Source organism: Ammospiza caudacuta, chromosome 9, assembly GCF_027887145.1.
Source record: "Ammospiza caudacuta isolate bAmmCau1 chromosome 9, bAmmCau1.pri, whole genome shotgun sequence".
Classification (NCBI taxonomy): domain Eukaryota; kingdom Metazoa; phylum Chordata; class Aves; order Passeriformes; family Passerellidae; genus Ammospiza; species Ammospiza caudacuta.
Genome location: NC_080601.1, coordinates 35,712,547 through 35,740,430, shown reverse-complemented (window position 1 = coordinate 35,740,430; position 27,884 = coordinate 35,712,547). Strand labels below are relative to the sequence as shown.

At 50.2% G+C, this 27,884-nt stretch overlaps 1 protein-coding gene across 2 annotated transcripts in view; it reads left to right on the top strand.

Moving 5' to 3' along the window:
- The window catches only part of FAM53B (family with sequence similarity 53 member B), a 45,894-nt gene continuing 18,010 nt past the window's right edge, over positions 1 to 27,884 (top strand). The window contains exons 1-4 of one of the 2 annotated variants that reach the window (XM_058810411.1): positions 1 to 101; positions 16,960 to 17,184; positions 20,235 to 20,286; positions 26,753 to 27,447. In XM_058810411.1, coding sequence (XP_058666394.1) covers positions 17,116 to 17,184; positions 20,235 to 20,286; positions 26,753 to 27,447 — 816 coding nt within the window. In that variant the 5' untranslated portion in view covers positions 1 to 101; positions 16,960 to 17,115. Of the gene's footprint in view, positions 102 to 11,028; positions 11,194 to 16,959; positions 17,185 to 20,234; positions 20,287 to 26,752; positions 27,448 to 27,884 lie in introns of those variants that run through there. The other variant, XM_058810412.1, reaches the window with a different exon arrangement.

The following is a 27,884-nucleotide window of genomic DNA, read 5'->3' as shown; positions in this document are numbered from 1 at the left end:
CGCCCGCAGCACGGCGGCGGCGGCGGCAGCGGAGCGCGGTGGGAGCGGCGCCCACAGCCGGCCCGGCCGGGCCGCTCCGCCGCCCCCGCGGGACGCGCTCGGTAAGCGATGCCCGGAGCGCAGCGGGGCCCTGCAGCCCCGGGGGGTGCCGGGGGGCAGCGGACAAAGGGCGGCGGTGCGCCCTGCCCGGGCACGGGGCGGCTCGGAGGGGATGGGGTAGGACGGTGGTACCCCCGCCGCCACCGCATCCCCGCGGAACGGGCTGGGGATGTTCGCCTTTGTGCCGTCGGGGCTCTCCCCGCCCCGGGGTGAGCGGGGGCACGGCGCAGGAGCCGCCCGGGCCCCGGAGGGAGCGTGCGGCGGTGGGATGCGTGTCCGGAGCGGCGGGGGTGCGGGATGCTGAGCCCGGCGTGCGGGGATGGGCGGCTCGCCGGAGTTTGGGAGCGGGCAGCGAGCGGTCCTCACCCGCTCCGAGCCCTCTTTGCCACTGGAATGATTTCCTGCGAAAGGATCAACACGTGCTTTCCTTTCTGCGGGCCGAGAGCGCTGCTCCGGGGGGGCTGGAGCTCGGCTCCCGCCGGGCTCGGTGCTGCCCTGCCCGGTTCGGGGGCTCAGCCGAGCCGCGCCTGAGCATCCCCGCGGAGATGCACCCGCTCTCCCAGGGCCCGCCACACTTCCCACCGTGCCGTGCCTCGCCTTTCACTCCGGGCACGTGTGAGGCGGCTCGGGGCAGCCGGACAGACGGACAGGCCGGTCCCGGGAGGTCTGCAGCCCCCGGCGCTGCTGCGATGGGACACGGCAGCGCCTCGCTGTGCGCAGCGCCCTGGCATAGGGGGGCTGCCCTGGAAAGCCTGTAAGTCTTGTTTCTCCATTCACTGACGTCAGGTTGATCGGGTTCTAAGGTACGTGAAGGTTTCACGTACAGCTGTACGCAGAGATTTCACGGCTAAGGGGCTTTTCCTCGATAATTTAAATTTCCTTGACACGGAGAGGGTTTGTAACAGCGCGGTGCCTGTCACTGAGTTGCGCCGCTGCCTCTCGGTGCCGTGCGGTCTCCACAGACGCTGGTGTACCTTGGCAGCTCATCCCCTCCTTAGGAAATCCTCTGGAGTGAAAAGTGAGCGTAATTTGTTATGAAATAGGCTGATAGACAAAACTTCGGCTGGCGATTGAAACCAGATGTGCATATTTTCCTTTTGAATCCTCGAGCAATACTAAAAGTCTGTTTTGACAGATTAAAAACTACTTGCAAATTGCAGAGGTAGCAGTGCTTTGTGATAATCCAGTAAAAACACGGAGGGCTGCGAGCATCTCTGCCCAGAGCTGGGTATTTCTGAGCACAGGAGGTGCTGCTGCCATCACAAAGCACAGATTCCCTTGGCCTGCCTCTATCGTGGGCAGAAACATTTACCAGGGCTGGAAAAAGGGCTGAGGGCTGGAAAAAGAAATAAAGAAACCCCAAAACAGTGCAGATAATGTTTCTAGAGAAAATATTTGGGGTGGGTCATGAAACAGATTAATTAGAGCGATAGTAAAAAGCCTGAATTTCAGAGCGGTTTGCTCTGTCTATACCTCTCGTGGCTCGTGCAGGTTTGAAGTGAGCTTCTGATTTACTTCTTCATTTTTGGGAGTCCTGGGGAGCCTGAGGATGCTTGTGGTGGTGGGTGTGTCACACCAGCTGTGGCACGGCCCTGCTCGGGGGGGCAGGATCAGGGCTGGAGGCATTTATCAGGAGAAACACTGCTTCCAAAAGTGGGGGGGAAACCCAGCCAAAACAACCTGCCCTGGAATTGCTTCCTTCTCTGCTCTTCCCCACCGTGCCCAGCGCAGCCACGTGGAGCACGGCCACGCGTGCTGGGCTTGCTGCTGCATCCCTGGCTCCAGATTTCTCCCTCCCAGCTTCCACCCAGAGGAGAGAGGGAGAGAGGGAGGGAGGGGAAACTTCTGTGACTTCCAGCTCTGCACAGGGCCGAGGTGTCCAGGAAGCACAGTGGTTATAGAAAGCAGATGGCCTTTTGCTGTAAATGCACAACTTTGCATAGAAAATCTGTGCAGATCAGTGCGGTGGGAAATTGATTTGTGCGAGTGAGATCCAGATTTTTGTATATGCAGATCAGGCAGACTGTGGGACAGAGCCAGCACCAATCTAGGTTAATTTTCAGCTATGGATACCTGTATAAATAAATACATGTGTATAAATATGCACACATGCAAATAGGCAAACATATACCAATAAAAATTCCCAAATCTGCATTGGTTAATTATATGCAATATATTTTTTTTCTAGTAGTAGCAAAGGATTGCTTCATTCTCAGCAAAAGTATAGGCAGAACAAGATACACAACTTTTTGCCAAAACACCTGTATTTGTGTGCAGATCTGACACCATGGGCTGTGTCCTGAGGGGTGGGGAGGGGAATGAGCTTTATCCCACTTGTCTGTTTATTATTGCTGGTAAATTTCTGATTTCTCAAATGGCAGCTGTGTGGTCTGAGACCCTTCCTCCTTTTTTCTTTCTTTCTTAAAATGTTGCATAGAACTTTTATTTGCCAGGATGGAGGTGGTTTGCACTTGCCTTGTAAAATCTCGATGGAAAAGAGGACACCCCAAGCTGAAAGGGTGGTTTTGGTTTTGCTCCCTTCCCCCTCCCGTGTCACGTGGCTTGTCAAAGGATGTTGCTGGGAAATTGTCCTTAATGAACATTAATCTGTGGCAGGGCAGACTTTGCACCAAGGGGCTGGGGCAGGGCGAGGTGCCAGAGATGCTCAGAGCTGTTTGGAGAGCTGGGTCCAGTCTCCTTCCCACATCCCAGGGGAGGCACAGAGCAGGCAGAGCCTTTGTGGCAGATCTGCACTCACCAAAACTCTCTGCTGGAGTGAAAATCCTTTCAGAAATACAAGTTTTATTCCCGTGGCCATGGGGGACCAGGGCAGCAGAGGAGCTGGGGTGTTGCTCCTCTGCAGCTCCTCATGCAAACTCTCTCCTTGGCTGACGTTTTCTGCTCCTTTCTCTCCCAAAACGGGAGGAGGAGGAAGAGGAAGCAAGCCTGCTGACTCGGGGAAACAGAGCTAAAACAAACCAAAGCAGGTCTGCCGAGCAGCAGAGGGCTGTGAGTGCCGTGGGTCTCGCGTGTGGGGGCAGCCACAGCTCCCTTTGCAGGGGTCCCTGCAGGGCTGGGCAAAAATACCACCAAAACAACAGCCTGCTCCTCAGAGAGCTAAATATAAACTCAGAGGGCCAAGAGGAGGGAATTTTCCACCGTGCTGCTCCTCTGTGCCTGCCAGCCTGCCCAGAATGAAGCCTGTGGCTGCTCCCCCAGGGGAGCTCCTGTCCTGATCCCCAGCATGGCAGGGGATGAGTGCCACCACTTTCTGCAGGGCTGAGACCTTCTGAGGATTCCTTGGAATTGGGCGGACCTGAGCCCTGGAGCTCTGGTGCTGCCCACAGGTCTCCCCACGAGCAGTGGCCGTGTTGTGGTTGTGAAAGAGGATTTCTCCAAGGTCACCCTCTGTGCCTGCAGCTGCAGCCTGGCTGCCCATGGCCCAGCTGTTCCTGCAGAGCAGCAATGCAGAACGCGGCTCTGCCACAGGAAGCAAATCCATGGCTGGTTTGTTTTTCCAAACTTTTCTGAGCTGGCTGCCTTTAGGGAGACAAAAATTCCCAAGCAAGAGCCTGTTTCTGAAATCTGCTGGGATGGTGCATCTCAGTACAGGCTGTGGGGTCTTTACTCATCCACAGGTGAGCTGGGGATTGAAATTTAACAAGTGTGGTGAAATTCCAGCCAGAATTTCTGCTGGCTTCAGGTGGCTTATCCATGAGTTTTGTAGCCGGTGGCATTGGATATGTGTGATATTGCATCTTATGCATCTGACTTATGTTATGTAAGATAAATAAGATTTGGTATCTGAGAAGTTTCTTTGAAGTGCAGGGAGGAGTGAACTGCCCTAGACTGACCTGGAGGAGCAGAACCAAACCCTGTGGCTGCTCCCAGCCCTGCTTGCTGTGGGTCCCTACATGGATGGGTGGGAAGTACCAGACCAGTTTGGCTCAGTAATCACTTCATTTGAGTAATATTTTAAGAACTGGTTGAGTGAGTGTAAAAAATCTGTTCTGGTGCGTTGAGTTTCTGTACCTCCCCCCTAAAAGTGTGCCCAAGGGAGACTTGGTCATGGTTTTTGCTTTTAGAGGATTAAATATAGCAGCATCATTGGTGTCACTCCTCTGTAGTCCATTTGAGGCATCCCCTGGGCCACATCATTCCTTGGATTTGTGGCTGCTGGCCATGGCTTTTGCTTTCAGCAGCCAGGGCTGGGGGCTGCCTGTGCGGTAGGTACGGGGCCGTGCTGAAAGAGGAGTTTGACTTTTGTGCTCACAAATCCTTACCTCTCCTAGGGTTTGTATAAAAATGGGATCGGGCAAGCTCTGATCCAGCAGCTGGAAAAGCTGCTCTCCCTCTCTCTGCTCAGAACCAGCCCCTGACAGAAGGAGCAGGGGTTCCTTGGATGGTTGTGGAATGGTGGTGCAGGAGGATGCGGCTGCCCAGGTGCATCAGCGACTGGATTTGCTCTCAGTGACTGGTCTGGGCCAGGGGGTCCACAGACTCACCCCTCATCCTGCTCCTAAAGCCAAGGGCATGAGTTAGAGTGTGTTACTTACTTGCCTTTAAGGTATCTTTTTTGTCCTTTCTCTTGCAGTGACCCCACACAAGCTTCGTGCTCATCTGCCCCAGCTGTGAAAGTGCCAACATCACTGTTCTGCATCAATGAGAAGTGTTAATTATAAGGAAAATGAATTAATACAGAAAACTGGTCTTCTCTGCTTAGGACAGCCTGGCAGCACAGCTAGGCCAGGTGGAGATGGCCATTTCTCATTGCAAGTGATATGAGAAATTCACAATAATTGTGATTTTCTGTGACTGCCTTAACCTTACTGAGAGCAGCCTTGTGGTGTGCTGGGCAGTAGTTGTCAATGCTATGAAATTACTTCAAGTGTATATATTATTATCCCAGTTACCAAGTGCTTTGGGGTTTTTTCTGTCCCAGCTGGTACAAATGAATATTGTATAATATTTTCGAAAGGACAAGCTTTAATATTATGAACTAGGTGCCAAAAGCTACAATTGTGTGCCAAAGCTGAAGAGCCACTATAATTATAAAGATACAGAAAGCATTGGAAATATCCATTTTTGGGTTTGTAGACTCTCTGTTAGCTCAGAAAAACAGTAAAGCCTAGAGAAGCTGTGGCTGCCCCTGGATCTCTGGAAGTGCCCAAGGCCAGGCTGGACAGGGCTTGGGGCACCCTGGGATGGTGGAATTTGTCCCTGGCCATGGCAGGGGTTAGAATGAGATGCTCTTTCAGGTCCCTTCCAGTCCAGGCCATTCTGTGATTATTGGATTGTCAGTTGTTCTATAAATGAGATGCAGTGCAATGGATGGTACTTCTCAGAGTGAAAGCATTCTGAATGAAGATGTACATTGCCAAAATGGAAACGTTTCATTTAGAAACTCTCACCCACATTTTCGGTTGTGCGTGGTTTGTGTTGTTGGTAGAAATTATTTTTCCTGTGGTGGTTTCAGATGTAAATATTTGAAACTTAATTTAAATAAAAGTTCCATCCCTGCAGTGTGGTGGGCTGTGCTGCCTATGCCCTCCCTGTGCCTGTCTTGTGAAGCCCATGATACACCTGAAAGGTGGCAGCTTCAGGAGGAGCTGGACAGGAGCCAGGGCAGCCTGAGGAGGAGCTGCTGTGTCAGCCCACCCTCCTGACCCCTGCACATCCCACCCTGGGACGTGGGACTGCTCTGTGGATCACCATTTCTAGTAATTTTCTGAGTTTAGTTTGTTACAGCACCGACTCGGTGATCTTAAATGTCTTTCCAACCTAATGATTCTGTGATTCAGTGTTTTTCAGACAGGCCCCCCAGTGCAGAGATAAAGCTGTAGCACTGGCTGAGGTCCCCATGCAGCCATTTGTGATGCTGTAGTTTATTGCAATGATTATTGGCTGTGCTGCTCAGGAAAGAATTGCACTTTGCCCTTGCTCTGGATCTGCCTAGCTCCATCTTCCTGCTGCGCTGGGAGGTGTCCCACTGCTGGGCTGAGGGACCTGCTCAGCTTCTCCTGCCCTCTCTGGGGCAGCCAGGTCCTCCTCAGCAGTTACCACTCCCTGTTCCCCCTGTCTTGTGCTGTACCTGAGCCTTGAGGCCCCCAGTTACCCCTGGAGTCCCCCCAGACCTTGGTGAGAGTTGGGGGGAGGCTCCATGGAGAGCAGAGCACAGAGGCTGTGCCATCCCTTCTCCTCCTGGAGACCCCAGATTTGTCCAGTGGACATATCCCTGCATGCCTGGGGAACCTGCTGCGCCATGCAGGGGCCTGGGCTCGTGCTCCTGCCTTTGGGGTGAGTGGCTCTTAAGCAATTTAGTTTTTTGGGAGGTATCTTAACATCTTAACATCTCTGTCATCAACTGTGCTGGTTGCTCCTCTCTGTTCTGTGCAACCATGCTGTTCTCTGTATTTAGCACTTTGCTGGTCTCATCACTTGCAGAGCACTGGTTTTCCTGTTTCCTTCCCAATTACTGCCAGAAATATTGCATGGCATAGGGTGGCAGTGCAGTTTGTGCTGCAGCCAGTGTCACCAGTGACCTGCAGCTCTGTTTGGGATGTGCCAGTAAGGGGTTATCAGTGCTGTCACCAACTCCTGTGCACTTTAATGAGCTGTTTTACACCAGTGCTCCCTTTCACCTGCACAAAGGCTCCAGGTGAGGGGAGAGCTCTTTGCTTGGTGCTGTAATTGTGATTCCTGACTCCCTGACCTTGCACTGAAACCAGAGCCTTGCTGTGCCTGAGGTCTCACTCCCCACATTTACCAGGCTGGTTGTGCTGTGCTCAGGGACCATCCCTGCTGATGGCTCAGAGGGCTTTTTGGCATGATCTTACAAAGCTGAAGGTGTAAATTTATTTGGAGCTGTTGTTTAAGGAGGATCTATATTTAGTGCCTGCTGTTTAATATCATCCCAGGTTACTCCTGACAAATGTGACTGTGTTGTTTTCCTTTCTGCTCCGGACAGTAATGTTTATATTGTCTATTTCTTCCTTTAATGATTCCACCATTCTTTCTGTTTTTGTCAGCGAGACTTCTTATTGTCCTTAACATCCATAAAATCCCCTGTATCTTGTTTTCTAACACAACCTGCTGTTTAACTAGCAGTCTCATTCATTTAAGGAGCTGGCCTTATTTTAGGCACTTCATAATGATTTACAAATTCCAGGATTCATTAATCCCTTCGCTCATTAGGGTTGCAAGTTGATACATGTTTTTCCCATGTGATGAAGGTGGACATTTTTGCTGCCCTATTTGTCCTGGGCAATCATTCATGTTTGTGCACTGACAGAATACCTGGCTTGGTTCCCTTCCTGGCAGCTTTGGAGCAGGGGTGGGATGCAGCATTTAGGTCAGTTCTCCTCGGGATGCTGTTTCAGGAGTGGCCTTTGTGCTTCACACCATGCTGGTGCTGGGGCCAGCCATCTGTTCTTTGGGCTTCCCCTTTCTGTGGCACAAGGGAATCTGTTTCTCTCCTGATTTTCACCCATGGTGTAAGAGAAAGAGGGATGCTTGGAGACTATCCAGAGATAGGGTGGAAAATGCAGATTTTTACTTTCTTTTCCCCCTTTATTGCTGTGTATTCACGGTGTCATAACTGAGCTCGAGGAGTGAAGGGCAGAACTGTGTTGCTGCCAGCCCAAATAAAACCAGGGGCTGTTTGCATTTCCATTACTTTTAAAAAATTTTCCTCACCTCCAAAATGGGCTGCAGAATCTGGGCTTTTATGGCTGCTAAGCTGCAGTGCAGCTCATCCTGCCCTGCTCTGTGGGAATCCTCTGTGGGCATTACTTCTCTGGCTGGGCAGTCCCCTGGTGGGCACCTTGTGTGCCAAAGCTGAAGAGCCATTGTAATTATAAAGATACAGAAAGCATTGGAAATATCCATTTTTGGGTTTGTAGACTGTCTGTTAGCTCAGAAAAACATTAAAGCCTAGATCAGCTGTGGCTGCCCCTGGATCCCTGGAAGTGTCCAAGGCCGGGTTGGACAGGGCTTGGGGCAGCCAGGTTGGTACCTCAGGCTTGCTGGAGCTGTTCCCCATGGGAAACATCTCAGTGCTGGCCCTCAGGGACCCCTGATGGAGCCAAACCTGCAGAAGGTTTGGGCTCTACGTGCTGCTGACACCTCTCAGGAGCCCTGAGCGTTACAGCAACAGATTCCGTATTATCCCAGCCTCGCGAGCGTCTCCCTGGATATTAAAAACACCAGCTAAAAGCCAAGTCCAAGCTCTCCATGAACGACTCTGTGGAAATGCTGTTGGGCACGTTTCAGAGCTGCTTTGGCTTTGATTTAGTCAGGTAAACACCGTGAGTGGGTGTTTGCTTTGACTTCTCCCTCGTAGCCAAAGACTCCCTTTGAGGGCAGGCAGAGCCTCCAGTGCTGCTCCCCATCACAGCAGCAGCCCAGTCTGCCTGTGCCTGGTGTTGGCAGAGCCTTCCCTGCATGCCTGGGCCCAGCAGCAGTGGGAACCCCCAGTTTCCTCAGGATCAGGGGTGCCCCTTGCCCAGGGCTCCGCTCAGCCTGGCAGAGCCTGGTGCCTCCATCTGGATGCAGCCCAGTTGGGATGATGCTGCAGGATGACATCCCCGGTTGGCATCTCCTGCTTGTCCCACACTCTTTCTGCTCTGTCCCCCTCGAATTTACCCAAAATCAGCTGCAGGATGGCTCTGACACCAGAGATCACCTTTGCCACGTGGCGGGTAGTTGCTGGGGGAGGCAGGGTGGGTTCAGCCCATCCTCTCCTTGCCCTGCTGCACCAAGAACTGTGCTCATCACACATTCCCCCATCTCCACCAGAGCCATCATCCCAGCTCCTTGGCAGCCCCTGCACGTAGGAAGCATCTTCTGGTAGCAGATTGTTGTGTATTTAATGAACCCAAGGAAAACAAGGCTGCGAAGGCTGCGGGGCGAGGCGAGTTTGCTCCTCAGTCTGCCAAATTCCCCCTCGTTCAGACAACCCACAGATGTTTGGCTGCTCCTGCCCTAAAGAGATTTATGGAAGGTGCAGGGCTTGGAAAATTATGGGGACATGGAAGTGGCAGTGTGGGCAAAGGTTTCCTGGCCCCGGAGGGCTCCTTCCCTCCCTGCACTGTCCCTTCCCTTGGTGTTGGTGGCAACGGGTGGACAGACAGCAGGGAAAGTGCCTTTGAGTTGCTAGGAGGATTAATAAAGGCTCCAGGTTTGTCTTTCAGGAGCTCTTTGAAAGCCATTTCTCAGCTGAGGAATGAACCCCCAGAGCCTGCCCAAGAGCCAAAGTACTTTGGTCCAATGCAAACAGTGTGGGGTGTGCAGGTGACAGCAGGCACGTGTGTGACTCTGTGTGGGCACAGACACCATCCACTGAAATTCTTTTCATTCTGCCTGCTGAGTTCAGGGAGAAAATTTCAATTTTTGGACTGTTCTAAGTGATCATTTTGTTTGGCTTCACACGAGGGTTCTGCAGTCTTAAAGGATTTATGCATGAAAGGGAGGTGGTAGAAGATAACGTGGAGTCTGGCAGGTGATCCATACATCCAGGGTTCTCCTGCTTTAGATCCAGGCACGTCCATAAGGGCTGCCAGCCTCTCCCTGTTTGCCATCTCAGCCTTGCAGAAAGGAGAAATCTGACTTACAAGCAGCATCCAAATTGGCTCTGACAGCGATGGTGGTGTTGTGGGTCTTGGCAAGTGCTTCCCAATTACTCAGTGAGATGTCCCAGATCCTGCTCCTGCCTCAGCTGGGTGGGTTTTCAGTGGTCACTGATGAGCAGCAGTGTTACAGTCAGTGCTGCAGCTCTGAACTCGCTTTGCATCTCCAGGATTTGCTTCTCACAGGGACCCTGAGAGCTCTGGAGCCAGCAAGTCTGAAAATCCCCCTACCTGAGGGTGGGCAGGGTCTGGCACAGGTGCCCAGAGCAGCTGGGGCTGCCCCTGGATCCCTGGCAGTGCCCAAGGCCAGGCTGGACAGGGCTTGGAGCACCCTGGACACATGGAAATTGTCCCTGTCCATGGCTGGGGTTTGGAATGAGATTTAGGGTCCCTTCCAAGCCAAACCATTCAGTGGTTCTAACCCTGAGAGCATTAATATGTGTCTGTAAGCAGATGGAGGTAGTTTGATACAGGTACTCTGAGGGGTTCATGAGCTGTTTGAAGTTGTTTGTGCTTGAGAGGTGAGTCAGTAACAGCAGTGTGGTGGGGCTGGCTTCAGCTCTGACATCTCAGGCTCTATATTGGAAAAGAATATAAGGAAGGAACAAGAATTGGGGTTTTGTGCCTGTTTACTAGAGCAGCACGCTCTGAGCAGTAATTAAAAGTAAACCCAGACCGTGCTGCCTTGTTCAGCATCCCTACTTGTTGAGATGAAGCAGCCAAAGCAATTCTCAATTCAGCAATTCCTCAGCTTTTGGGAGCGTGGCCAACACTCACAGTGTCTCACAGACCACTGCAAATTCTTGTAATAAATCTCACAACTGGGGCGGCGGGGGAAACCCACAGAAAGGTGAGATGGACCAGCAGGCTGGACTGCTGCTGCTGCTGCTTCAGCTGCTCTTCTCCAGGGACAGCCCTCCCAAGGACAATTCTTCCATGGAAATAGGGCTCAAAGGTAGCAGTGGAATAATGAGTGGAATAGGCAAAAATTGCTCAAAGAAAATGTGTAATTTCTGTGGTCATTGGGACTGGAATCAACTGTAGGCTCTGTCTGCATGGCCCACACTTCCAGGGATGGAGCAGCCACCACTTCTCTGGGCACCCTGTGCTGGACCCTCACCACCCTCACAGGGAGGAATTTTTCCTAATATCTAATCCAAGCCTACTCTCTTTCAGTTTGAAGCCATTCCCTGTCCTGCTGCTTCCCAGGGCTCCTGGCTTGCACCCCTCTCTTGCTGCTGGCTGTTTTGCAATGACTAATTTTGCTTTCTTCTTTTCCTTTTCAGTTGCCAGGGAGGAAAAGGCACAGTCACTGCCAGCACCATTTCCTTCGAGCTAAAGATGTTGAGACAAAGCTCCTCTGCCCCTGCCCTGTCCTTTCAGCCCTTCTGCTGCTGCTGTGCCCAGGAGTCCCTCCCCTGCCACTCCTGTTCCCTAAGAGCACGGGGGCAATAAACCTTTTACCCAGGTAGTTGCTGTGGAATTTTCCTTAATTCCTTATTCCTTTTCTTGTGAGTGCTTGCCTGCAGTTGAGGTTCAACCCAAGCACGTGGATCTGGGCATGAGCTTGGATTTGAGGCTCTCCCTGGAGATTTGGGGGTGTTTGGATGAGTGGTTTGGGGCTTGGAGTGCAGGAGACCCTCTGCCTTGTGTGACTTTGGTGTTGGGCTGAGGCAGTGCCATGCACGTGGAGCAGGGGATGGGGTGAAATAACAGAGTTTTGTTTGCTTGTTCATTCCTTTATGGCTGTGGGCAGGACCCTGGTGTGGCTGTGGTTCCTGGTAGTGAGGGTTATCTCAGGCTCCATCTGTGGTGGCTGCACGTGGCAGTTTTGGTTGCTAACGTGGCCCCATGGGATGGGTGCTGTCCTGGGAGACCTCGAGCTCCTTCTGGCTATGGATTTCCTAGCGTGGCTGTAGTTCAGGGAGAAAATGTCAATTTTTGGAAGGTTCTAAGTGATCATTTTGTTGGGCTTCACATGAGGGTTCTGCGGTCTTAAAGGTTTTATCCATCCAGGCTCCATCCAGGATGCCCTGGCAGGACAGGTGAGCTCTGGGCTGTGCAGGTGAGAGCCTGTGTTCTTGTGTGAAGCTGTTCCTCACAGGCACTGAGGTGATGATGGTTCCTGAGGCTGTGCAGACCCTTGGAGGACCTCACCCCACACACTGGCTCCCCCTTTGCTGTTACATGCAGGCAAGTCCTTTACTTGCTAATTAAAGCCTGCCCTTGCCTTGTTAGCCCTGGTGAAGTCTGGGCTGGGTGCAAGCAGGAGGCAGGGGAAGGCATTTCCTTGCTCCTTTCCTTTGGCTGGCAGTCTCTGAGTGCCTGGAGCATGGGGCAGCAGGAGGTTTTGCCAGGCAGGAGTGGAGCACTGTGAGAGCCATGATGTCCTGGATGGTGTTTGTCCTTCCAGCACCCTGTGGAGCAGGAAGAACAGACTGCAGGCTCAGAGCAGGGCTGCAGCCTTTCTCCTCCCTAGGCTGGGCATCCTGGGGCAGTCTCTGCTCCTGGCAGAGTCCCAGGGGACCATCCTGAAGCCGCTGCCTCCGTGGAAATTCCATCCTTTGAAAGCCACGTGTGCTGGCTCGTGATCCTGTTTGCTCAGGACTAGTCCATGGGGCATTTCCAGAGTGTAAAGATTTCTTCTCGGGCCCTGAATGGCATCTTTCACATTTATTGGAGGTTTTCACCCCATAAATAAATTCAATATTCTCTAATGGCATAGGCTCAAGCAAGGGGAACAAACTGCCCAGAGCTGAGCCTGCTCAGCCCTGTTGCAAAGACAAATTATTGCCTGAGTGAGGAAATAAACCCTGACTGAACTACATGCAAATGATAGACTTCATGGATTTTTTCCAAATTCATAACACAATAAATCAAGAAATTAAAGATGTACTCCTTGGCATTGTCCAAAGCCCTGAGGGTGAGACAGGCTGTGCCATGAGGAGATTCAGTGTAGCCCAAATCACTTCTAAGAAATGGAAGGATGGGGAGAGAGGCATGATTTTTATTTTGGGTGAATATTGCCATGTTATGCTTGCAGAAAGCCTTAAACCCCACAATTTTCAATTCCAGTCACCAGTTTTGGCTTTTCCCCCAAATCCTTTGTAGCCTCCTGTAGGGTTTGGGAGGGGATGACCAGTCTGGTCTGACTGCACAGAGAAATCAAGGTGTGCATAGAGGAGGGAATTTCTGTGTCACTGGTGAGGGTGGGATGGTGCTGGAGCCCTGGAATCGTGCTCAGAGTTTGGCCCAGAGTGATTATGTAGAAATAGATTTGTAGAAAATTTTAAAAATTCAACACAAATTTTACACAGTGTATATTTGTATGTAAACTTTGAGATAAGAAATGTTGACTTAGAGATACTATAGAATAGGACAGACATTAAGAGAAAAATTGAACTAAAAACAAGTTTCAAAGGATGGCTTTGTGGGTAATATTATATACTTTAGAGAAATAGAACTATAAAAGATGTATTGTAGTAGGATTTAGATACTTTGGAGAAATAGAATTATAAAAATTGTATTCTAGTAGGATTTACAGTTAGTTGTAGTATTGTAATTAGTATAGTGTATTGTAATTAGAAAATAGCTTCTGATTGTGATGGCATGAATTATAACATCTGTATTGTCTCACCCTTCTCATGAGACTGAAATAGGAATAAATTTTTTTAAAACACCTCTCAGTTGCCCCATCTCTGGGTCAGAAAAGAGCAGAAAATCCAACAGGATTAGTTTTGGTTCTTCAGACATGTGGGTCTAACCTGCATTGAATAAATTCCAGAAATCCCAGTGGCTCCTTGCTCAGCCCTTTTCTTCCAGCACAGCACAGGGAATGGTGCTGGGACAGGGCTGGGGAGTGGGGTCCTGCTTGGGTCATGGCTTCCTCACTTTGATCAGCATTAAAAATTCAGCAGGGGCAGGTGATTTATATTCTGAGAGAATTCTCACTGTTCTGCTTGTGAGGTGTATCAGTATGCAAACCACATCTCCAGCTCCTTGTTCCCTGTGCCCTTTCCACTGTAAATAGGTTTTATGTCAGTGTGTGTGGCTGGAGATGGATTATTGAGCTGGACAGGGGTTGAATGTGTTCTGTGCAGAGGGGTGGTGATCCCATAGCAAGTGGAAATCTGTGTGGTGCTGATCCTCAGTCTCTAAAAGGAGCATTCTGGGGGTCAGACCGTGGAATCATGGAGTTGGTAGGGCTGGAAAACACCTCTGAGATCATGGAGCCCAGCTGTTTCCCCTGCACAGGCAAGGCCACCACTAACCCATGTCCCCAAGTGCCACCTCCCAGGGCTTTTAAATCCCCCCAGGGATGGGCACTCCAGGCTTGGTAACCCTTCCTGTGGGGAAGTTTTTCATCATTTGCATGGGGATGTGCACTGGTCACTGCTCAGGCTCCCTCCAGCTGTGGCAGAGCATCTGGCAGACAATTTGCTGAATCCTGAGGTGTTTTCCATGCAGTTCAGTATAGCAGGTGAGCAGGGCATGGCTCTGAGTGGTGCTTGGAGCCTGCTGTGTTACCAGTCATGTGTGAGACCCCCCCTGCAGGGAAGGGCTGTTTTTCCCCCATGAGCAGCTCTAAGGCTGTGCTTGTGCCTTGTAAGGAGCATGTTTGTTCCTCAGAATTTATCTTTCAAGCCTGTGGATGAGAGTTGGACCATTTCACTTAATTTTTTTCCAAGCCAAACACTCCATAGGTGTGATACTGTCTAGAAAGCAGCTCTGAGAGAAACCTCTTCCCACCTCTGCCACTGCAAAGATCACATGAGGCTTCTGCTTGGTCTGTGTTTTCAACCATGTAGAAAGCAGGGTTTGCTGAAATTTGGGAATTTCTGTGCCCTAGAGTTTCTTGGGGACTTTTCATAAAGCTCAGGAGATTTTGTCAATCCCAATGGCCGTGGCTCGAGTCTAAACTTAACCTTGACATCATGATGAAGATAGTTCCTTTATCTGATTGCAAATGAGGAAATACATTTCTTAAAGTAATTAATGGTCCCTGCAGAGCATCTTTTTATTACCATGTGTGTGTGTGTGTGTGTGTGTGTGAAAGCATGCAGTCTATAAATACCCAGTGGTTTCCTCCTCAGCATCAATAGGGTCCATCCTGGCCCTGCAGTTTGTGTCCCATGGCATTTGTTTGCATGGAGAGGATGTGACAGGGCAGGGCCGTGCGTCAGGAGCCCTGGGACGCAGGATGGGGAGCCAGAGATCACATTTCACTGGAAAGTTTCCCTTTTTACTGCAGTTTCTCCATGGGGATGGCTCCAAAACCCAGCCAAGCCTGGTTGAAGTTACTGATACCTGCAGTGCCTCAGCCCCAATCTTGAGGGTGGTGGTGGCTGCCAGCTTGGCAGCACTTTGCTGTGTTGCCTGTCATTAGGGCTGTGTTAATTGCAGGGAGGTGTGATGGTGTGTGCTGCATGCTGGCCAGGGCAGGGAGCCTCTGCCTGTACTTGCTGCTGCTCCTGCCTGGGTGTGTACCCGAGTCTGCTGCTGCAGCATTAACCATCACCTCAGGGAAGGGCAATTATTCCTGAAGAAATCATACCTGGTGAAGGTGCTTGGCTGCTTTCATGCTGCTCTGAACCCTTGTTTGATCTTTGTGCCAATGGTGCCCCAGTGTCTTCCCAGCACAGAGTTTGTCACTGCAGCCAGCACTCCTGGCTGAGGTTGTCATAGATAAAAATCACAGAGTCACCCAAAATGTGTTCAGAATGCACCTTAAAGACCATCTCATTCCACCCCCTGCCAGGAACACCTTCCACTGTCCCAGGTGCTCCAAGCCCTGTCCAGCCTGGCCTTGACGCCTCCAGGGATCCAGGGGCAGCCACAGCTGCTCTGGGCACCCTGTGCCAGGGCCTGCCCACCCTCACAGCCAAGAATCCCTTCCCAGTATCCCATCCAACCCTGCTCACAAATTATGTGTCATTTTGACACTCTGAAATGTTTACTTTTCTATCTGACAGTTTTCACTTGGTCACTGGGCAGCCCAGAGGTTTATGATGAAGTTACCAGTAAGCTGTAAATTATGATTCCATTGATAGCCCACAGAAAGCTGGAGACTGGACCAGGCACCCTTGAGAACAGTAAATCTTCAGAAAATGTATTGATTCCCAATCTTGGCTTTGCACTCTGGATGAACTTTGTTCTCATAAAATAATAGAAGGTGATTTTTCTTTACCAGCCAGCTGGCCTTTAAATGAGCTACTCTTAACACCACTGCAAGCTCTAATCCAAGTAAACATGGACAGGATGATTCAGGAGCTGGGAAGAGCAGCCATATCAGTTCAGCATAAGGGTTAATACCTAGTGGAATATTTTCATCTATCATCCTTAAACATCACAATTGGCTTTGACTGGATGGTACCAGATCAGTGTTTTGTGCTCTTTGGATTGTGCAAATGGTGACTTTGGTTGTTTGCATTAACGAGCAAAGCAGCAAAATAGAGAAACAGGATTAGGGGAGTGATTTGGGGAAAATGCTGATTTCAGTAATCAGATTTCAGTTGCAATCTGTCTGCTTTACAAGGGAATAAATCTGCTGGGGAGGATGGCAGCAGGGCTCATGGTCAGAGCTGGCTTGCAGTTTTCATTTCAAGAGCCTCCTTGTTGTCCAAGTTTCCTAAAGCTACCTAAGAAATAGTTGGAGATCAAGAGGCATGGTGTGGCCCTTAGGGTTTCAGGGCAAGGAGCTGTCCCTCCTCCCTTGCAGGAAACTCTTTGCCTGGTGTTTCTCCCTAAAGGGCTCTCCACAGATTGGGAATCATGGAGTGACTGGTGAGATAGGTGCATCCAGGGGATTTCACAGCCATAATGATGCTGGAGAGGCTTTTCCTGTTGGACATCTGCTCCCAGCTGGTCTGGGGGCAAAGGGTTTCTGGGGGATCAACCCTGGAGCTCTAATGAGCTCTTCTTTCAATCTTTTGTATCTTCAGTATGGGGGATGCCAGTCCCCTGTTCAAATGGAGAATTCAGAGGAAACTTTATTAATTTGGCTGCAATACTTGTGTCCCTGTGGATGACCTTGTGTACCTTGTGTGCTTCCAACAGCTCCTGTGGGTGCCCCATCCTGTGCTGGTGGGGAGCAGAGGGACATCCACAATGCTTATGATCCTAAAATAAGCACACCCCTCAAGCAGCCACCATCAGGGTGTTTTCTGGGCAGTGCTTGCCCCTTGCCCAGTGCATCCACCCCCCTCAAGTTGTTCCTGTCTCTCTCTTTGTGCAGGGAGCTTTCCCCACCCCGAGGCTGTCCCTGCACATCCCCGAGGAGCTGGCAGGGCCCAGCCTCTCCTGGGGGATCATGGACTGACAGAGGAGCTTTGCCAGCCCCAGCTGCCAGCCCCCTTTGCCTGGACCCTGATGGAGGCAGGACTGCATTACCATGGTGATGATCTTAACCAAAACTCGGGAAAACAAAGGTGCTGACTCCGTAACATGCGGGACTGAGCTGGTAAGCTTTGTGAAATCTCTGCTCAGAACTCTTTCACTGCCACGAACTGTGCTGTAGCTTTGTAATAAAGCTTTTCTTTCCTGCAGGGATGGGTCTTTAGGTGGTTTGTAGTGCTGATTTCTACAAAGGTTCATTAATATCCAAGGAGCAGGTGATTAGTAAATGATTGGAGTGCTGTGGCTTTTGCATATGTGGATTTCAGTAAGCACCAAAGGGGATAAACAGCACAAAGAAAAAATGAAATCAGTGCTGTGAATAACACAGGTGAGAAGTTGCTTCACCGACAGAGAACAGATGCTGATCATTAATAGGAGGATGAGCAAGAGGGAAGCAGGATTAAGTGGGAGATGGCAAAGGGCAGTGCTGTGGTACTTAATTTCACTGGGAGCCTGGAGAGGTGCAAATCCACCATGCTGAATGAGCAGGCAGCAACAAATAAAGCAAATGAGAGGTGGCAAACAAACTGAGGGATGCTGTGAGGGCTGAGTGTACCTGTGGTAGGGGAAAATAAGGGGCAACAGAGCGGGTCAGAGCAAACGAGGAGGTGCAGGGTGATGGAGAGCCGTCAGAGCAAGGCTGGTTGTGGCCATCTGCCCCCCTGTTCTCCTGGAGAGATGAGCATGGTCTGAGGAGAAACTGGCCCAAAGGCTCTGAGAGTCTCAGATAAGGGTGTGCAGGAAGCATCTGGCAGGATGAGCCATAAATGGGCATTCTGAACATTTAAGAAATAGAAATGCCTGAGTTTGCTGAGGATGACAGAGTGTCCAGCTGGGCTCCCCAGGCAGAGAACACACTGTGCTGGGGTGAAGGCAGGCTGCCCTGGCAGGGGAAGGCAGAGGAGAAGGTGAGCAAGCCAGAGGCAGTGGAGAATACTGCCTTAAAAGGGTGAAATCTGGGAAGGGTATTGATACATTAAGAAATACCCTTGCTGTAGTGCTAGCTCCTGTGGGAAGGCAGCACCTCCCATGGCTGCTGCTCAGGGTGGGAAGGGGGAAGCCTGAACTTTCAATGCCAGCTGTGCCCTGGGCAGTGTGTGGGGCAGGTGAAGGGGAGCTGGCTCCGGAGAGGCAGATGAGGGTAATTTCTTGTACTCTTCAGAGAAGGGCTGGGTGCTCAGGGTGTCTGGTGGTAGAGATGCAGAGCTGTAACACAAAACTTTGCCCTCGTGTGTTTGCCCGGTGCTTCCCGAGCTCCGGGGCTGGGTGAGGAGTGCAGGACAGTCCTGGGTACACAAGGGGAATTGCTGGGTTGCCTGGATTGTTAAATTGGGGCAGACAATCACAAGAAGGCTGATCCACTGAAGAAAGCAAGAGTTTTTCTGTTGACTTCATGGGGAAGGCCAAAAAGTGAAACCCAAAGGAAATCAATGTCTGAGCACTGGGGCAGTGTCTGCTGCCAACAGCCAGTGGGCTCCTTTGGTTCAGCTCCCAATTTGGTATGAAAATTCTTACAAAATGGTAATTATACTCAATATGGGACATATGTCAGGCTCCTCTCCCTCCTGCCTTACAGGCAGTGCCTGCTCTCTGGGGCTGGCACACAGATGTGCACTGGCACAGCCCCTGCCTTCTCTGGGGCTTGTCCCAATTCCATCTCTGCTCCACTTTGGCTGCTCCTTGGAGACAGCTGCCTGTCCTCTCTGCCTCCTGATTAATTCTGCTGATGGGTCACAAGGTGGGGCTTGACAGATGGAGATATCCTCACTTCACCCAGAAGAGTGGCACATGCCCCAGAGGTGACTGACCCTTATTTACCTTCTCCACATCCTCACCCTGTATTGTTTCATGCCTCCCTACCCCTCTACACTCAGTATTTCCAGCATTCTGTATAGGAAGTGGGAGCCTTTATTGGATTGTTCAGGTGCCATCATGTAGTACAACATTATTATTATTATTATTATTATTATTATTATTATTATTATTATTATTATTAATAATAATAATAATAATAATAATAATAATCCGGTCCTCATGATGCACTGGAGATTCTGGCACAGAGAAATTTTGGCTGCTCCGTCCCTAAAAGTGTCCAAGGGCAGCTTAGATGGGGCTTGGAGCAACCTGGACACATGGAAAGTGTCCCTTTCCAGGTGGAACTGGATGTCTTTAAGTCCTTTCCAACCCAAACCATTGTGAGATTCCATATTTATGCGAGCAGGCAACGTATGAAACGTGGATCAGGAGGGAAGGTGTGAGTGCAGTGGCCTAATGCCAGATAAAACACAATTATGGCAGTGCAGATGGACGTGGGGGCTGTGCTGGTGCTTCCCTCAGATGATGTAAAGCCCCAGTCAGATGGGATGGTGTTGCCAGGATAGACACTTCAGAAGCCAGAACATGGATATTTTTAGGGATAATAAAAGAACAATTAGTATGAAAGTGTGTTTTTGCAGGCATAGCTGGAATGGCATGCAGCTGTGGGTAACATATTGATTTATTACATGTGAACCCATCTATGCTCATTTTTAGAAGTCTGATGGTGCTTCTTATGCTGTCAAGGGGAAAATTCTTGGGGAAAAAAAAAAAAAGAGTGTGAAAAGCAACCAGGATTATGTTGCACCCATGCAGTGGCATTTCCCCCTATTTTTAGTGCAAATCAGCACAATCTGAGTGCAGACTCCCCAGAAGTGCTGAGGTGAGGATACCTTGCCTTAGAAACACATTAAATGCTTGAAAAAGCTAAATAGCTGCTTTGTACCTTAATGGGGTTGGATGAGGCTCAAGATACCACTTTTGCTCCTTTCTTGCCCAGTCCAGGATTCCCACTGAATTGCAGCTCCCATTTTAGTTTCTCCAGAGTTTTGGGACCTCACTGCAGCTCTTCCCTGAGGTAAGGGCTGGCTGCAGGACCCTTGATCTGCAAGCTGAGGCCTTGAAAAGCTCTCTGCACAGAGTTTCATTAAAGTTGATTTCCTTGAGGAAAGGTGGCTGTGTCTGTGCCCTGGTCCCTGCTGGAACAGGGCCATGGAAGGTTTTGCCCAGGCTGTAGGATGGTGTTTGGTGCCCAGGTTGGGTCTGTGAGCAGTGAATAGCTTTTCTGGTTGTTTGCAGCACACTCCAAAGATGAGTCAAGGACCTACCCTGTTCTCCTGTGGCGTGATGGGTAAGTACAGGAACTTCTCTCTGTGTTTCCTCTGCTCCTGCTTCCTCACAGTGGTGGGTGGGAAGATGTCCTGACTTTTGGATGCCTCCAAAACCACTCCCCTGCAGCCCACCCCACCACACCTGTGCCCCTCTCCTCGCCAGAGGTACTTTTTGTGCCCTGTTGCCATTGCTGTGTGAATTGCTTATCTCCTTTCACCTCCCCTTTGATACATCTCCTTGTTTTTAGAGCTACTCTTACAGCTGAGATTATAAACATTTGGGATCTGAGGTTGTGTTTGAGTATCCAGCCCAAGACTCTGGCTCTTGACTGTTTGCATGATGCAAGCAATAAATGACAGCATTATCACTGAGATGTTCTACCACCTGGCACCAAGTGGTTGGACAGGCCTCAAACAATAAGGAAAATGTCTCATTTTTGCTGCTGACAGGAAACATGATATAATATGTTTGACACCTTTTATGTCAGAGCTTGCTGTCAGTTTTTATGCTGAACAGCCACCAAAATGGATGAAGGGTTGGCGCCTTGGCTGATGATGCTGAAACACTGATAGTGCCAGAGGATGTGCTGCTGTGCTCTTCTCTTTGGCCTTCCTAGCAGGGAGCCAACCCCTGGGCCAGGCCTCAAAACCCAATTAAAATTGTAGGTCAAGTTTGAGCCAAGCTCCTTGCTGTGAGAGCCAGTCCTCCACAGACAAAGAGGCTGCCCCTGTTGCTCATGGACACAGCTCTCATTAGTGTTAATGAGAGCACATGCACTGACAGGAGATGTCCCCCAAACTCTCTGATAGCTCCAGCCATTGGCAGTCTGGGGAGATGGACAGCATTTGTGGGGTTTTTGAGATGAAAATCAAAGTCAAGAAGGGATAGAGACAGCCCCTTGCCTCTCCCCTGCCTCTCAAACACGACTGAGGAACAAAGAACCCAAATCAGATGGTTTTGTCTTGCACTGTGGCACTGGCAGGCTCTTCAGCAGATACAGAGTCTCTGCCTAATTGAGGAGCAGCCTGTCTTTAAGAGCTTTTTCAGAGCCTTCTGCCAAATTATCCTCCTCCTGAGGGAACTGAATGTCATCTCCTTGACCTCAGCTTGCCCTGCTGTGGGCCCTGTCATGCCCAGTCAAGAGGAGCCCATCCTTCCCTCCTGTGAGGGCATTGCTTGGCTTGGGTTTCATTTTAGTTATTTTCCCTGAGAGTTCTTGTCCACAAATGCAGGCCAAAATCACAGACTAATCCAGGATGAAAACTCGATTGACTTTTTAAATAAATTGCTATCAAAATGCAAAACTTGGGGAATATTTTAGTCCAAAGGGCCAAGTCCCTGTTGATGATGGATAGCACTGAGATAAATAAACACAGTGAAGTTTGGACTGGTAGCACTGACAACACGAGGCAAAGACTCACAGTCCTACCTGTGTGGAAGGTTTGGAGGGAAGTTGGCTGATTTTTTGGGGGGTTTTAGACAAAAGAGAATCTTAGAAAATAATCTTTCTGATACCTCTGGGATGAGGGCAGCTTTGGGCAGAAAGGCAGTTTATTTCTGGACCCTATGGCCATGGGGCAGCAGGGCAGAGGGAAGGTCAGCCTCTGCCAGGGAGAGCATCATCCAAACCCTGGAGCTTCTCTTGTAACGTACCAAACACTGCAAGAATCTGAAAATGGATTATAGATTGTAACCAAACTCAGTGTATTGAGTAAACACTCTTAAAGACCTGATATGTTGGATGATGCATGGTTAGGTCCCATTCTCAGGGTGACCTAAATAATCTTTTGGCTTTTAGATTTGTGAGAAATATTTCTGCCAGTGAAATGATAATATTACTGAAAAGATTGGGTTTTATCTCTATATAGCCCTTTGCCTGGAGGAAGATTAAAGGTGAAGTACCTAAAACAATAAATACAACAGCTGCTGCTTTCTCTTCTCCTTGATGGGTCCTTGAAACACCCAGTAGTATAAGAATTGTCCTGTTGACGGATAGTTTGTTGGTTTGCTTTTTTTCCCTCCTTTTTTTCCCTTTTCCTTCCTCAGCAGTCCCCATGGCAGGTCCCCAGTGAAAATATCTGTGCTAGAAAAAGGTGGCATATTGGAAAATTGTGGCATTAGGGTGGTGAGGGCCTGGCACAGGCTGCCCAGAGCAGCTGTGGATGCCCCATCCCTGGAAATGTTCAAAATCAGGTTGGATGGCGCTTGGAACAACCTGGGATAGTGGAAGGTGTCCCTGCCCATGCCTTTTGCTATCCAGCCAAAGACAGAAAAATTCCAGTACAGGAAGTCAAAAGTGATAGAACCCCAGAATGGTTTGAGTTGGAAGGGACACTAAAGATGATTTCACTCCACCTCTGGCCATGGCAGGGACACCTTCCACTGCCCCAGGTTGCTCCAAGCCCTGTCCAACCTGACCCAGTGAGAGAAGCTCAGTAGGTGTGTGCTGACAGCTGAGATCTCCTGTTTTCTGTGTAAGCAAGAAATTATCTCTGAGGGAAGCTGCAGGCAGGCTTTTATTGAGGCAGTGACAAGGTGCTTGCACATGCAGCATCCCATGATTGTAAAAAGCAGGAGGAGGAGGAGGATGGCTTTGAGCCACTGGGACAGATCCTGCACTCTGGGAAGTGCTCTTTTCAAAGAGCATCATTTCCATTTTCCCTTGGAGGGCTCTCAGAGTTTGCCCTCCTAGGGTGCTGCAGCAGAGCAGGGTGAGGGATGGGGCACTCAGGTCAGTTTTTCTGTCCTTTGGCACTCTCACATCACTCCTCCACCACGTTTGGCAGCATCATTGTTCTGAGCATGCCAGGGCAGGGCTGCAGCCTTGGGCTCACTGTTGCACAGCTCTTTCTTGGAAGTGGCTTTTCACCATCCTTGGGTGACAGAGGAGAGCCAAGAAACCAGGAGAAAAGCCAGCTCATGGAATCATGAAGGTTGGAAAAGACCTCTAAGATCATCAAGTCCAACCTTGAACCATGGGGGTGATGGCCCTTGAATGCATCCTGAAAGCACCTGCCAGGCTTGCATGCCTCCTCTCTCTGAACCAGGGCTTTCTGGATTTTGGGTATTGTTTGGAAAGGCCAATAATGGTGCACATTCAAACACAGTCACCCTGCAGAGAGAAAAAGCTGCTGGGGGTGTTCTGGTGAGGTTTATCAGGGACACCTCTCCAGAGGACCCCACTGAATAGCTGGGCAGGTTTCACTGTCAAGGTTGGGATTTCCCTCCCCCATGCAGGCTGTTGGCACAAGGAGCCCACAGGTGTGTTTAATCTCCAGAGCCGATTTTGAGGCTGTTGTTTTCATTTCCCGTTGAAGCACAGCTCTGCCCATCATATTTTGATCTTATTTCTGCACTAGGAAAGCTCCCTGGGACTGCCATCAGCTAATTACAACCATTAAATGTGTCCCACACTTAGAAATTATCTCCTGAACATAAACAGGGGGCAGTGGAAAATGCAGGCTCCCTTTTCCTCTGTGCACAGGAACTGTGAGACCAAAATTCCACTTGAACAACATGGAAAAAAAGGGAATTGGATGTGCACCTGTGCCCAGACAAATGTTTGGGTTAGGTTCCAAACAGAATCTATCTGCCAAAAAGGATAAGAAAAATTGATTGAAACCTCTAATTGCTTTACAAGTTGCCATAATAAATTATGTATTAATGTAAATTATTTCATGGGAAAAGAACGTAGAGGAAACTTGAGCAGAAGGATCATGCATTATGTATAAAAAGGAACTGTAAAAATATTATAGCAGCACATTTGTGTCGCTGTAGTTAAAGTTGTGTCAGCGTTTTGGTTTTACACCCTTCTCTGTGGTTATGGGTGGCCAGTAAAATTTACTCTGTGTCACCAGAGGGGCACAGCAGTCATTTGAAAAGCCCAGGACCATCACTGAATTGCCTGATGTGTCTGTGGGTGCTCCTGGAGCTCAGCCTTTGGCAACTTGGCTGTGGTGCTCTGAGGGTGGATCCTGTTCTCTGTGGAGCAGTGCAGAGCTCTCAAGGATGGAGAACAACACTCATGTCCCCAGTTTTGGGCTGTGACTCCAGTCCATGAGCACCATGAGGGTTTGTTTGATGTGGGGAAGATTTTGTGAGAGAACAGCTGGGTTTTGTTGAGATATCAATGTTTATCTTTGCAGTTCTGAGTCAAAATCCAGAAGTAAGATGCTGTTTCATCCAGGGACACCAACAGCCAAGAAGGACCTGTTTAAGCAGGGCAAGAGCCCCTCAGGCTGCACTTGCAGCGTGCTCTGGTTGTCCCTTTGTTCTCCAACAGGCAAAGGAGAGTTTTCCAGCCAGGCAGTTCAGTTGCAGACCAAGGGCTCTCATGGTGGGTTTTATCCTGGAACAAATTGCTGCCTCAGGGTAAACCAGGCTGAGGTTTGTAGTTTAAAGGAAATTAATACATGTTTAACTGCAGCAGAATTAATGTCTCCAGTGCAATTATCGTTATCAACGTGCGCAGGATGGAACTTTTAGTCTTTAAAAACTGAGCAGAAAACCAGCTGCTTTTCCTCACTAAGGCTTTCCAGAGCTCTTTAATTATACCCTCGGCCTTTAGCTTACTCAATTTTCAATTTTTTTCAGGGCAACCTGCTTCCTACTTGCACTGAAAACCCATTTTCTGGGCTATGTGGCATTTTGGGACTGGTCAGTGATGGCTGGGGACTCGGAGGGACCGGGTTGTGCCAGCTCACATTGTGCAAGGGGAAAAGCAAATAACCCCAAGCTGGGGCTGGGGATAGTGGTGCTTGTACCATTTTCTTTGCCAGGTTTGGAAGATTTATAGCTGTTTGTGCTGAAGCAGGGGTGAAAGAGGAAGGTGTCCCGTATCCTCCTCACCAAGGCCTTTTGTACAGTCTCCAGCCAGAGGATCGTGGCAGCTTGCCATGAAAAATCAGCTTCTATTTCTGTTTCTTTTGTCTGCTGACCTGACCCAAGAAATCTCTCTGCTGGCAGCATAGTACAGAGGAAAAATAATAAAGATCTAAACATAGATGGAGTTGTCTAGAGCAGATTTCTCACTTTTCATTGTGTTTATTAAAATGAGGAGAGCAACAGTTGAAATGCCGTGCGGTTCCTGCGGGCAGAGCCAGGCTGTTTGTGGCTGGAGCTGTTATGGCAGCAGCTGGAGAAGGGAGAAATAGGAAAATCGGCCAAGAGTGGTGCAAGGGGCCCCAAATCTGACCTCCTGACTTGAAACCTTAGTCAGAAGTGTTCTGCACCGTTGCATCTTCCCTACCAGGCTGGTACCTGCAGCTGCGGGCTAGGCACAGCTTTTGATTCATCCTTCAGTTGCCTGAGTGGAAATACCCAAAAAGCCCCCAAAACATCGCCTGGTTTAGATACAATCGTGTGAAACTTGGCAGCGAGGGTTCTCCAGCACGGCAGGGCTCTGTGCAGCAGCCACCGACAAAAACAGGCACAGGGGAGAGGCTGTTGGCTGATGACTTTTTTCCACTGCAGCAGCTGGCGGGGTTGTCCTGCCATGGTTTTCCTGCTGAGTGTTGAAGGTGTATCTGCAAAGAGCCCCGTCCTTTGCAGGGCAGCCCAGCCCTGAGGGTGCTTTGCTTTATTCTTTTGCTGTCAGTGGGATGTGTGTGGGAATGAGATCATGCTCCTTAATCTCCTCTTCTACCATGGCTGTCCATGGGAAGATGGGGAAGGGTCTGGAGCACAAATCTGATAAAAACAGCTGAGGGAGATGAGAGGGCTCAGCCTGGAGAAAAGGAGGCTCTGGGGGCACCTTCTCACTGTCCACAACTCCCTGACAGGAGGGTGCAGCCAGGTGAACATTCCTTCCAGGTAAAAAAGTAATAAAACAAGAGGAAACTGCCTGAAGTTGCACCAAGGGAGGTTTAGATTGGATTTTAGGGAAAGGCTGTCGAGGCCTAGGCAGTGGTGGAGTTCCCATCCCTGGAGGAATTTAAAAGCCATGTGGACATGGCCCCTGGGGACATGGGTTAGTGGTGGACTTGGCAGTGCTGGGTTAATGATTGGACTCAATGATCCCAGAAGGCTTTTCCAACCTCAGCCATCCCGTGATTCCATGTTTTTTAAATTCAGCTGTAAATTCAGGCAATTGTCAGTTGTGGAGCCCAGGACAAACCACACAGATCTGAGACATGATTTAGCACAGAGATAACCAATAGCCACAACATTTTACACCGCTGAATTCCCCTTAGCTAGTGCAACCTGGAATATTCAGAGGCATGTTTTTATCTTCCTCTAGCAGTTTTGCTCCTGCTGGGACTGTCACTTTGTCTCTCTCTCCATCTACACCACACAACCCACTCTGCTGGCAGTTCAGGAAACCATATTCCAAGAGTTAATTAATTTGTACTGGAAAACGTCCCATATGCTACTCTTTTTGTTTATGGACATAGAAAGCGAGTCGCAGAATTAATTAACGCTAATGCCTGTGCGTGTGTGTTGTTTTTTGTTTTTTTTTTCCCTTTCTTTTCTCCTTTCTGAACCAGAAAATGACAGATGGAGAGATCTCAGCAGGAAATGTCCACTCCAGCTCGAGCAGCCGGGCGCCAGCATCTGGGACTGCCTGTCAGACAAGGGCGAGGAGGGCTCGCGCTGGCCCAGGGACACGGCCGGCACCTGCTCCGTCACCAACCTGATCAAGGAGCTGAGCCTCAGTGACCCCCACGGCCACCCCTCCGCCCCTCCCAGCAAGCGCCAGTGCCGCTCCCTGTCCTTCTCCGATGAGATGTCGGGCTGTGGGACCTCCTGGAGGCCCCTGGGCTCCAAGGTGTGGACGCCGGTGGAGAAGAGGCGCTGCTACAGCGGCGGCAGCGTGCAGCGCTACTCCAACGGCTTCGCCACCATGCAGAGGAGCTCCAGCTTCAGCCTGCCCGCCCGCTCCAACCCGCTGTGCGGCGGGCAGCCCAGGAGATCGGCTGCTGGAGGGCACGGGGGAGACAGGGTGGACATCCAGAGGTCCCTGTCCTGCTCGCACGAGCGCTTCTCGTGCTCGGAGTACGGCGCGCCCTCGGCCTGCAGCACGCCCGCCTCCACGCCCGAGCTGGGCCGCCGCGCCGCCGGCCTGGCCCGCAGCCGCTCCCAGCCCTGCGTCCTCAACGACAAAAAGGTGGGCATCAAGCGCAGGAGGCCCGAGGAGGTCCAGGAGGAGCGGCCCTCGCTGGACCTCGCCAAGATGACCCAGGTAAGAGGTGGTGGGGCTGTCCCTGTGAGGGGCTCAGGTGTTCTCAGGAGCCTTCAGCGTCCTCCAGGTTGGGTGGCATGGAGTGTGATGTGGATGTTATGGGGAAACACATCCTGCTGGCCAGGCGGAATAACCCCTTCCCTTCTGAACAGATTTCTTTGACAAATTCATGTGTTTCTCTTCTCTTTGCACACCAAGTGCACCATGTCGTCATTTCCTTCTGACATGGGTTTTGAGCAGGAATATGTTAAACCCCACGTTTTTGAGTTCAGGGGAGAGGAGCCTCAGGCCTGCCATGGTGAGATGAAGGCAGCACCCCAAGGCCCCCAGCCTTGGCTTGTCAGGTGTTGAATTCTTACTGCTACAGGCTTTATTTGCGCTTAGGCTCTGTAATTTTCCACTCTAGAGATGTTATCATGTTTCATTTTCAGTTGCAA